The 11,381-nt window shown below is 59.7% G+C and overlaps 1 protein-coding gene across 1 annotated transcript; it reads left to right on the top strand.

The window, feature by feature from the left end:
• Positions 1-2,959: 2,959 nt before the first annotated feature.
• On the top strand, positions 2,960-7,825 carry IRX1 (iroquois homeobox 1). The gene is made up of 4 exons (XM_064279750.1): positions 2,960-3,277; positions 6,061-7,093; positions 7,383-7,455; positions 7,739-7,825. The coding sequence occupies exons 1-4, from the start codon at positions 3,005-3,007 to the stop codon at positions 7,794-7,796; spliced, it is 1,437 nt and encodes a 478-aa protein (XP_064135820.1). The 5' UTR covers positions 2,960-3,004; the 3' UTR covers positions 7,797-7,825.
• The last annotated feature ends 3,556 nt before the right edge of the window (positions 7,826-11,381 follow it).

Raw genomic sequence — 11,381 nt, 5'->3', positions numbered from 1 at the left:
GAGAGACGGAGTGGGACGCCAGAGGGGCAGAGCCTGTGAGCCGGGTAGAACACATTGGGGGAAACATCTGTACTCGCGTTAAGCGGATATTCAAGTCAAGCCAAGGCTCTCGGTCGTGGCAGTCCTCTCCCGGGCTCTGCACTTTCGGCCTTCCAGCCCTCCGCCCCAAGTAACCACTGATGCTAAAAAAAAAAAAAAAAAACAACAGTGACCGAGGAGGGCCAGGGCTGGCCTGGCAAGACCGAGGCAGGAGGTTCTCGGTCCTTCTCCACGAACTCACCCCACTGTGGTGCTTTGCTGGCGATTTTCTTACTCCTTTCTTTTCTGCGTTGCTTCCTAGTCTCCTAGTTAGGAGTTTTAGGGTTAAGGGCCCAGGAAAAGGAAGGGGGAGGTGAGTTTGGGGGCCCGCCAAACTCTGCTCGAACTCCGTTCTTCCATGAAAGGGTTTTAAGCTCAGGGGCTTCCTGGCACAGCCCCAGCCCCTGGCCTGGGCACCGGCTATCCAATCGCCCCTTAGGTATCTTTCAAGGACTCCCTGGGGGGCAAATGCAGGGGCCCTACTAGTGTCCCGTAGGCCACGCGCCCCTTAACTGCCTGGTCCTTAGGAGAGATTCCAGGGGAGTCTCCAGGTGGCCAAGCCAGGCCTCCCTGGCTTACTTGCTGGAGTCTTAGGAAGCTACCCAGGACCCTACCAACATTACATGACCTGAGTGGAAGTGATGAGTCAGGGTGGCATTGAGGGTGAGGAAAAGCCCACACGCTGCTCCCATCCCCTCCCGCACACACATAAGAGGCTCAGATGTCTGTAGTGTGCTGCGCAGGGGATGACTGGAGAGACACAGGGGTGCCAGTCTTGGTGAGGAAGTAGGTGGGAAGATGCCTATCAACCTGTGTGGCTGAATTCTTACACTCGGAAAAGTTTCTGAACAGACATTCCACCTCCACCTCCAGGTCACAGGAGACTTATCTCACCTGTATTTACCTGTCGCCCTGTAATGTGACACTGGCGTTTACTAAACAGGACAGTGGATCGCTGGACCCTTTCCCACATAGCTCTCACCTGCATCGTTGGGCTTGTTTTGGTGTAGGGTACAGGGGGCTGGGAGTCTGGGATCTGTCTTTGAGTTGGGGGTAAGGGAGGCTGTGGGCTGGAGAACAGAAGGAAGCTGCGGTTAGGGACTTCCTGGAGTTGAAGAGCTGGGTGACTCCCCCAAGCTCTCTCTGCAGGAGCACTGGCCATTGCAGGGGGTTTCTGGAGTGCTTGGTGCCGGTTAGCTGGGGGGGGGGGCAGGGGGAACACACAGCACAAACCGGAAAAAATGCAACTCAGAGTAGAGAAATTAAAGCCTGATTATGGAGCTGGTAATTTGTAATTACTGTTATGGGCGTTATTGTTGCTAATTTTAGGCGGTAGCTCGGTGTCTGTATTCGGGCCGTACACCGAGAAATGGGAGCCCTCCTGATGCTGAGGGGGTCCTAGGGTCTCCAGGCTCCCCGCAGCCGGACAGAGGAGTAGGTGTGGAGGCTACGCTGGTGTCCAGGGTACGAGTTGGCCCAGGAAGGGACTTAGAGGCAGGTCTCCACTCCGCAGCCCCAGTGAGTCCGAGGCTGGAACTCCTGCGGGGCCCAGTGTACCAGAGCACTGCGGTGACAGCTGCTGGGTGTGCACTGGCTTCGGCGCCGCCTAGAAGGGTGGACCTAAGGTCGCCCAGGGAGCCCAGGCAGGTACCTTGGGTGCCCTCCCACCTGCGTCGCCAAGCAGACAGCAGCGCAAAAGCAGCCTCCGGAGCCGTCCCGGATGCAGGAAGGCGAAGGGGACGGGCCGCCCCAGGCCTGGCGTCCAGGGACCAGGGACCACCCCGAGCACACCGCGCTGGACCACGCGCTCCCTCCACCGGGGCTGAAGTTGAAAAAGGGATTGAGAAGGAGAGAGAGGATGAGCGTGTGGCCTGGAAGCGGGGTAGCCAGCCTGGCCCGCACTCTCCACAAAAGTTTACTTCCTGAGGTGCACAGCTAGGGAGCAACGAGGGGTAGCCGGGCCACGCTGGCTACCCCCGTCGTCGGGTGTGTGTGTGTGGGGGGGGGGCTCCTGCTTCAAGAGCGCCTTCTTTGCAAAGAAAGGAGCACCCCCCTCCCCGCCGCCCTCGAAGACCTGACTCTGCTCCCCGCCTCTGCTTCCCTTAAGGCTGTGGCTTCTCAGCTGGGGTGGCCCTTTCTCAAAGTTTTCCCAATGAGAAAAGAAGTAGAGCTCGGCTGCTTCCCGGTCGCCAAGTGTAGCTCAGGGCGGACACTGTCAGATGATCCATTATACCTAGAGGGCCGCCAGGAAGCTGCTTCGGGGCAGGAGTGGCCCAGGTCGCCGGGGTCGTGGCGCACCCAGCGACCCGGAGTCCACTTCTGCCAAAAATGTCCAGGGAGGCCGAGGCCGCGCGGTTCTCAGAGGAGAGGCCTCTGCCGGGCACCGATGCCGGACCCTCGCACTCCGCAGTGGCCCGCGGGCCCCGCCGAGCCCTCCAGACCTCCGCGGTGGAAACGCCAGCGCCCAGGGGTTCTGTGAAAAAGGAACGCCAGCTCGGCCAGGAGCAGCCAGCCCCGGCTTGGGACAGCTGCCGTGCCGCGTCGCCAGGTTGCACGCCGGCCGGCGAGCTCTGGCAGGAGCTGGACCCCCGCCCCGCCGGCCGCGCGCCCACCGCGGGCGAGGTGGCCCGAGCGCGCGGCACCACGTGCTCGCGGGCGGGGCGGGAGCGGCGGGCGGGGCGGGCCGGGGCGGGGCCTGCGCTCCGGGGATGCCAATCAAAGCATCAACTTCAAATTGTCCGGGCCAGCGCCGCCGCCGAGCGGAGGGCGGCCGCCGCAGTCGGCGCGCGATCGCGGACCGGCGCACCGGGACCGGGCGCCAGCGAGCTTCGGCCAAGGCCAGCCTGCGCCCGCCCGCCCGGTCGCCCCGGGTCGCCGCTTCTCCCGCCAGTAACGCTCGCCTCCTCGCCGCCGCGAGTCCGCGGACATGTCCTTCCCGCAGCTGGGCTACCCGCAGTACCTGAGCGCCGCGGGGCCTGGCGCCTACGGCGGCGAGCGCCCGGGGGTGCTGGCTGCCGCCGCCGCCGCCGCCGCCGCCTCGTCGGGCCGGCCCGGGACGGCGGAGCTGGGCGCGGGCGCGGGGGCGGCCGCCGTCACCTCGGTGCTGGGCATGTACGCGGCGGCCGGGCCGTACGCGGGCACGCCCAACTACAGCGCCTTCCTGCCCTACGCCGCCGACCTCAGCCTCTTCTCGCAGATGGTGAGTGCGCCCGCGCCGCCGGGCCGGGGGACAGGGCGCGCGCCAGGGACAGCTGCGGGGTCGGCGGCGAGGAGCGGCCAGGGCCGCGCGGCCGAGTCGGGGCTACAGGGGGCGAGCCCCCGGGGACTAGCAGCGTGGAGAGGCCCGCGGGGGACGGTCGCGCCATCTCGACTCCAGGAGGCGGCAGGCTGGGTTGGGAAGAAGTCGTACTGGCGGGTCGGGGCGGAAGAGGCCCCCGGAGCAGGCCCGGGGCGCACGGCCCGCGCGGGAGGTCGGGGCCAACTCGCAGGCCCTCCGGGGCCCGGCCTCTCGGCCCGGGCGACCAGGACTGTCCTTCCCGGCCCGCCGGCTCCGCTCCCGCTGCCTCGTCAGCTTTGACCCGGGTCCAGGAAGACTCGCTTTTCCCCTTCCTTGGCAGAGCTGAGACAGTTGTAGCCTAGTTTCTCAGATGGAAGCCTTTAGAGACCAGTCGAGTCGGTCGAAATAATCGTAACAATAGAGATCGGAAGAGCAGGAGGAGTCTCAGTTTTGGCGTGTGTTCAAATTTAAGGTTTTTTTTTTTTTAATGGAATATAAGTTGAAATAATTTGAGGGGTCTGAAACGGTGTTTGTTTTGACTTTTCTGAGTTGCCAAAGTTTTCATTTGCACCGAAAGAAAAGCACTTTTCTTTCTAGCATTACATAATGGAGGATTAAAGAAAACAGTGTCCCAGGGCTTAAAATAAATGGTGTCCTCGGAGCCTTGCGTCCCTGCGGGTGTTAGATGGGGGAGGGGGCAGCAAATTTAATTCCCCGCAGGGATACTGGCCGGCCTGTCGGGCGACATGATCCATTTTCCTTGGCCTGATGCAAGGTCGCGGCTTAAATTTCGGGCTGCTGGCGAATTGCTCGGGGAGCAGTGGGTCGGCGGGTGGGCCCTTCCTACGCCGCTGCCGGAAGATTTGTGCAATATCTGGGCACCACAAGTCAACCCACTCCCCGAGGAGACCTAAACGAAATACCCGGCAATTGTGTCCCGGCGAAACGGCCGGTGTGTTTTCCCTGTAACTTTTCTTGTAGTTTTGGAAAAAAAGTGTAAATAAAACAACCCTATTTCTGTGAAAGCCCCCCCCCACTGCCTTTCAGATTGCTTAGGATATCAGAAGATCAGCCCCCATTTTGTTCAGGCGGCCGGGAGGCCGGGAAAGCGATGAGAGATTTACAAGGTGTCCTTTCAAAAAGAATTCCCAGCAGAGAAGAGGCCGAAATACCTCTTTTACAATTACAACCGAAATAATGACAATAGCGCAAAGTACATTTTGGAGTGAGGAGGAACAAACGAAATCTGGCCACAGAAACCATTTCTCTGTGGCCTCTGCCTCCAGACTAATTTAGTCAAAGGAGTCTTCTCACTCTCTACAACTTTCTCAGAGTCTTGAGTCCTCTTGGCTAGTGTAGCAACTCCAACATTTTAGCTTGGAGATCAGTTTTTTTTTGCAGCAATTCTGAAGACAGATATGTCCTATTTAGGAACCCCCCTGTGTAGGCTTGCGTGGGGGACGCAGTGAGTGTCTGTTCTCCATGTGCTGAGGTGGAGAAGGGAGATATGAGATTTTTCACTAAGGAGTCAACAGGTAAAAATCCTCCCCAAAAGCGTGTTTATTCCCTCCTTCTCCAGGCCGTTCTTGGAAAGTAGAGCCGAAACTCCAATCCCAATTCTAGGCCTCCCTTTCTAAGTCTTTATGATTAGGTGTTTGGAAGTTAAAGAAGAAAACTGTGAGCGAATGTCTGGGCAATTTATGGTAATAATGAGGCCTAATGAGGTTGTTAGAAAGATAAAATGTTATTTACCAAAACACCTGATGGGATAATTTGACTCGCTGTGTTTTACTACTGATGATAAAAAGAATATTGATTGCAAATAAATCATGGTCTCTAAATGCCTGCAAACAGTTCATGCTTGCTCCCTCCAGATCAAAGGCAAACTTAAGAGATAAAGTAACCAAAGCACAGCCTAGGAAACCGAACCGGTTCCCCTTCTCCCGGCCTGCTGCTCCTGGCCTGCGGGTTAATATTTTACCAGATAAGCCCTCCTTTTGTATTTAAGAAAACAAATGGTGTTTTTGTTATTGTTATCAATGATGGCCAGGATTAAAATTTTAAATTACCTGTCACCACTGTAGGCCTTTAAGTGTGAGCGACTCATTATATGCAGATTAATTTTGGAGCAAAAAGGAGTGTGCTTTCGTTTCAAATTGCTGATGGATTTGGACTCAAAGCCGAGCGGGAAGGTTTATTTTGTTTGACCTCCTCGGGCCGAAGGGAGGGGGCTTGAGTTGTCGGTTTTTCACGTTTGAAAAACAGTTTCTATCACTCCAATTAAAAGATTTTCCTCCTCTAGCTAGTGGGAGACGAACTTGGAGATCCAGGTTTTTGGAGCTCTTGGTGGGAGGGCGAGGCTGCAGGCAGCTTAGGGACACGCAAGCGGGGAGGCGGGGGGGCTTCTGCTTTGCTCCTCTGGAAGGGAAACGCACTCTTGCTGGAACTTTTCTTGAGTGTCAAAAGCGTTCTCCGCGATCAGCTGGCTCACAGTTCCTGGCATCCGATCTTGGTTTTGACTCTTTCTTTCCACAGGAGGGGACTGGGGCCCACTGCTCTGGGAAGGACGCCTAAGGCCCGTTGAACTGCCTAGGGCTGCCCCAGTGGATGGGGGGAAGGGAAAGCAGTCCCTTGCCTTTCCACCTTCGGGGACTCATGTCTCTCTCTCCCTTCCTCTCTCCTCCCTGCTCGGCCTGTGGCTGCAGGGCTCACAGTATGAACTCAAGGACAACCCCGGGGTGCACCCTGCCACCTTCGCAGCCCACACGGCGCCGGCCTATTACCCCTACGGCCAGTTTCAGTACGGGGACCCCGGGCGGCCCAAGAACGCCACGCGCGAGAGCACCAGCACGCTCAAGGCCTGGCTCAATGAGCATCGCAAGAACCCCTACCCCACCAAGGGTGAGAAGATCATGCTGGCCATCATCACCAAGATGACCCTCACTCAGGTCTCCACTTGGTTCGCCAACGCGCGCCGGCGCCTTAAGAAGGAGAATAAAGTGACGTGGGGCGCGCGCAGCAAGGATCAGGAGGACGGCGCCCTTTTCGGCAGCGACACTGAGGGCGACCCCGAGAAGGCCGAGGACGACGAGGAGATCGATCTGGAGAGCATCGACATCGACAAGATCGACGAGCACGACGGCGACCAGAGCAACGAAGACGACGAGGACAAGGCCGAGGCGCCGCGCACACCCGCCGCACCCACCCCGCTCTCCCGGGACCAGGGCTCGCCGCTGGCGGCCGCCGACGCGCTCAAGCCGCAGGACTCGCCGCTGGGCCTGGCCAAGGAGGCCCCCGAGCCTGGCAGCACGCGCCTGCTGAGCCCCGGCGCCTCGGCGGGCCTTCAGGGCGCGCCTCACAGCAAGCCCAAGATCTGGTCCTTGGCCGAGACGGCCACGAGCCCCGACGGCGTACCCAAGGCCTCGCCGCCGCCGCCTGCCGGCCACCACGGCACACACGGGCCGCCGGCCGGCGCGCCGCTGCAGCACCCCGCCTTGCTTCCCAGCCACGGACTGTACACCTGCCACATCGGCAAGTTCTCCAACTGGACCAACGGCGCCTTCCTCGCTCAGGGCTCGCTGCTCAACATGCGCTCCTTCCTGGGCGTTGGCTCGCCCCACACCGCGCCCCACGGCCCACACTTGCCCGCGCCACCGCCGCCGCAGCCGCCCATCTCCTTGGCCGCTGGGGCGCTGCACGGCGACAAGGCCTCGGCCCGCAACAGCCCCACACTACCAGGTAGTGCACCGAGAGTGCGCGTCTCGGAGGGTACGGGAGTCGGGCAAAGGTCCAGGACGTGGGTAAGAGGCCTTGGGTGCCGAGCTCCGGGACAGAGCAGTAAGCTCTGAATTCGCAGAGCGAGGCCTGCCTGGGACTGAGCTGGTGGGTGGGGGGAGTTATTCCCAGCGTTCTGGCCCTAGTGGCGGCCTTGGGTGGGGTGAGGAGGAGGTCTGAGCTCCTTGCCGAACAGTCCCCCACACCACACCTGTCCCCGGTCCTAATGCTTTGCTCTTCCCCTCCCTTGCAGAGAGAGACCTTGTCCCCAGGCCAGACTCTCCAGCACAGCAGTTAAAGTCGCCCTTCCAGCCGGTGCGCGACAAGTGAGTGCCGTTTGCTTTTGCTACCAGGGTAGGGAGGGGGCATTTGAGTCGGGGGCAGCGGCGGAAGGGGGCCTGGGCGGAGGTGGGGGGCTGTGCACCTGGGCGCCAAGCACCGGCCCTGCGCGGGGTCTAGCTGAGTCGCCTGGGTTTCTCTGGACCCGGGAGCTGGGCAGGGGAAGCCACCCCGCCCCCGGGCGCAAGGATGGCGGAAGCGGCGCCGCCGGGTCGCAGCGCCCATCCACTGACTGGCTCGGTGTCTTCTTGTCTCGCTGTTTCCCTGCAGCTCGCTGGCCCCGCAGGAGGGAACGCCGCGGATCCTAGCAGCCCTCCCGTCCGCCTGATTAAGGGTCGTCCTTTACTTTTGTGGGGGGAGGGGGGAGCTGGGGAGGGAGGGGATGGGGGAGGAATTAAGACAAATATTTCAGACTGGTGTAAAGGACAAATATGGCCACGACGTCAACGACTCCCATCCATCGCTTTCTGCAGAAAGGGGCTCGTCTCGGCCGAGCTCGGTCCACGCGGCCTCGGCTCAGGTGGCGCTCGCCATACTCTGGTTGATTCTCGGTGCGGTAAAAGCCCCCAAGTGCTTGTGTCTTTTTTTTTTTTTTTTCTGTATATAGAGTGACTTCAGATTGTAAATAGCGCGTCAGCGAACTTGTCTAAATAATCATATATTTTTGTCTAATAAACTAAATGAAATGATGTCCGCTGCCCCTGCTGCTGTGTCTACGGCTGGGAGCGTGGGGGTCCTGTGTCCCAGATTCCTGGCCTGGGCCGGTTCCTGGGGCCGACGCTTCGGGGAGCAGCCCTCAGGGAGGGTCTGCACAGCCTGTTTCCACCCAAGAAGCCGGTGTTTCAAACAGTCTTTTCGATGCTGGTGCTGGTCGTTGCCGTGGTTGAGTGGTTATATTGTCACCAGAGCAGCTTCTACCTGGCACCTTAATTCTTTCCCACTGTTAGACAAACATTTATCGAGGGCACGCCTTTCTCAGGACATGAGTTCGATTTGAGACAGTTTATAAAATGATTTTTTTTAAGTGGACAAAAATGGGGGAAAATGAAAAGGATTTCCAATCAGGCCCCCAAAGGATAAGTTCCGATTCGAAATCAATTTATAACTAGTGGCTCAGTGGTGCACGGTGGCGCCGGGGAGTTTTGTGGATGGAGTGAGGAAATAATGGAGTATGAAATTTGGGTTGGAATGTATTTTTTTTAGTTACTTAGTTAAATCAAACGTGGAGAAATTGAAAGGCTCTTTTAAACTCCTCTAATGGGCGGACAGCGATGCGGTGAGGGGCTCTCTGGGCGATTGAGCTGGGCCTGCGGCAGTGGCTGCTGGGGCAGGGAGAGGAGAGGGAGCCAGTGTCTCTCCGGGACGCCCCTTTAAACTGTGCCACGGACCGCGTCCTCCAGTCCTGCGACAGAGCACCCCGAGTCCAGAAACAAATCCCCAGATGGCCGAGATCGGGGCAGCCGGGAAGGAGGCAGCCGGGAGCAACTTTAGGCGATAATGCGGGACAGGGCCGAGTCGGAAACGAGCCAGCCTGAGATGAGCCAGGAGAATTTCCGCGGGTCCTCCAGAAATCCAGTCTGCTGCCCCGTCTCCAGAAGAGGCCCTCCGGGAGCAAACGATTTTGTGCCGATGTCGTGCACACGGAGAAAGCAAAATGACCAGCGAAGATGCGGGCTGCTGGGGACAGAGGGAGCGCAAGGAGAGGGCCGTGTCCCCGCCGACGGACAGGACGCCCTCCGTCGGTTCCTGAGATGCTGTCTTGGGTCCCCTTTCTGGCCCGGGCGCTGCGCCCCTCCCGCCCCTCAGGGCTACCCACGGGCCAAGAGGCGCGACTTGGGAGAGGGAAGTGCTGTGCGGGTGTCTGCACCCTAGGCTTCTCTGCGGCCTGAAAGAAGGCGGTTTTCATTGGGGACCTGGAGGCGCGACCCCACGGGGCTCGGCTTCCCCTCCTGGCGCCTGCGTCCGACTCCGGCCCCACTTAGTCCCTCTCCCCTTCCCCGCCGTCCGAGTGGAGGGCAGGGTCCCTTCCCCGACCAGAGGCTGGAGGAAATGCTCCGGGAGGAGGCGCGAAGGGCGCCGCGGACAGGAAAGGGCAGGGCGCACGTGGGGCCGCGCCGCGGCGCTGGGCGGCGGGCCGGTGCTCGGAGGAGCAGAGTCTGGCTGGGCCTGCGGCGGGAACGGGCTGAGTAGCCGCGCAGCGCTCCGCTGTACGAATTGGGCGGGCTTGCGGCGCCCTCTATGGGCCGAACACGGAATGAAGGCCCGGAAGGCGCTCAGCTTGCTCGGAGGGCGTGACCCAAATCTGGGGTGCTGGGCCTTGGGGGTCGGGGTGGGCAAGAGGCCGGATTTGGGGCGGTGATTTGGTCTGTGCTTCTGGAGGCCCTCCGCTCATTGTTTGTGTGGGTCTGTCGGGTGAGGGTTCTGCTGGGTAGGTTGCTGGCAATTGAAGGGTGGGGGGTGGGGTGAGGAGTGGGCCCCTAGCTTCACGCGTGGCATGCCATTTTCCAGGGTGGGGCTCGCGGAATGAAAGAGGTGTTCCCTGCCTTCCCTCGACGCCAGGGCTTCAAGCATCACCTCAGCACTGAGCTTCACATCCCAGAATGCATGGAACCCTGACTGCTTGGGACAGAGGGACGCCGAGTCCTTGGCGAAACTGCATGTAGCGAGCGCCAGGACCAACCGGGTCCTGTGCATCCGATGAGAAGTCTCGTTCCGGAGGCACAAGCGGGCCTCCAATATGCGCTGGGGCTGCCCTCCACTGACTGCGGGAAGCAGCAGGTGGGATTCAGGTGGAGGAGGCGAGGTCTTTGCCGCTGGCCAGCCTGGGCTGGCTCGCTTTTGTTTCCCTGAGTCGAATAGTTCTGCTCTTGCAGGTTTCCGCTCCCCGGACAGCCACATTTCCATGCTTTTCTTTCTTCTTTGCAAGACATTTGGGAGCTCCAACGCTGCCACCTGCGCAGGTCGGCATGTGCTCACCTGTGGGGGGTTTGAGGCCACGGAACCCAGCGTCCTGGACGTCGTGGAATGTATGGGCTCCCTCTTGGGGACTGAAGCTTCCCACTGCAAAGAAATTCAGATCGCCAGCTCGGGACTGATTTTCCCCAGTGCAAATCTAGAAAAGAATTTTTAATGAAGCGTCGAAGAGCATTTTTTGTCCTTTGTGTGGTATCTGTTGACTTCTCTTCCAGCCGCTGCACACCTGGCTGTCAGCACCTCGAGGTTTGCGCCCCGCTGCCAGCGCAAGGAACTGGCGTTTCAGCTGTCCAAGTGTCAGGGAGTAGCAAGAGAAGGTGCGGAAGCCGCCTTTGCTTCCAAGGCCCAACCCATCCATCCAAATCTCCAGAATTTCCTGTCTGCAAAGGTGTTCTCCTCCCCACACCCAGGGAGAACTCCGAGGGTGACAGCAGCTCGGTTAGGGGCACGGAGGAAGATGAACCCCAAAGGGGTGGCGCCGAGGGCTGTCCGCCAGACTCCCGTTTGCGACGTGGGACTCCCCCTCCCCCGCGAGGGTCAGGTTCCCTACAGGAGGGACGTGGTGTCCTGCGGGGGATCTAGCCTCTATAGATCCTTATTCTCAGGGCAGGCAGGGGGCAGAAACTTACCAAATCAGGGGACCTTCTCTCTGCTGCATCCTAGGCCAGGCTGAGGTGACAGGCCCCCTCCCCGCCCGGGCCAGAGACCTTGGGACCCCGCCCCAATCGTTGACCTGCTGGAGTCTCTCTGCTCTCTGCTCTTGCCGTCCTTACCTCCCTCCTCCGATCAGTTATTCACCAGCACATTTATCTCTCCTGCAATATGGAGAATTCATATTCATATTTCGGTTTTAGTGGGCTGACACTGATTAATGTTAGAAGCGCCATGGCTCCGAGAGGCCCGCTACCCCATGAATCATGCCCTATAAAGTTTCAGTCGT

Source organism: Loxodonta africana, chromosome 2 (genome assembly GCF_030014295.1).
Source record: "Loxodonta africana isolate mLoxAfr1 chromosome 2, mLoxAfr1.hap2, whole genome shotgun sequence".
NCBI lineage: Eukaryota > Metazoa > Chordata > Mammalia > Proboscidea > Elephantidae > Loxodonta > Loxodonta africana.
This window is presented reverse-complemented; position numbering and strand designations above follow the sequence as displayed.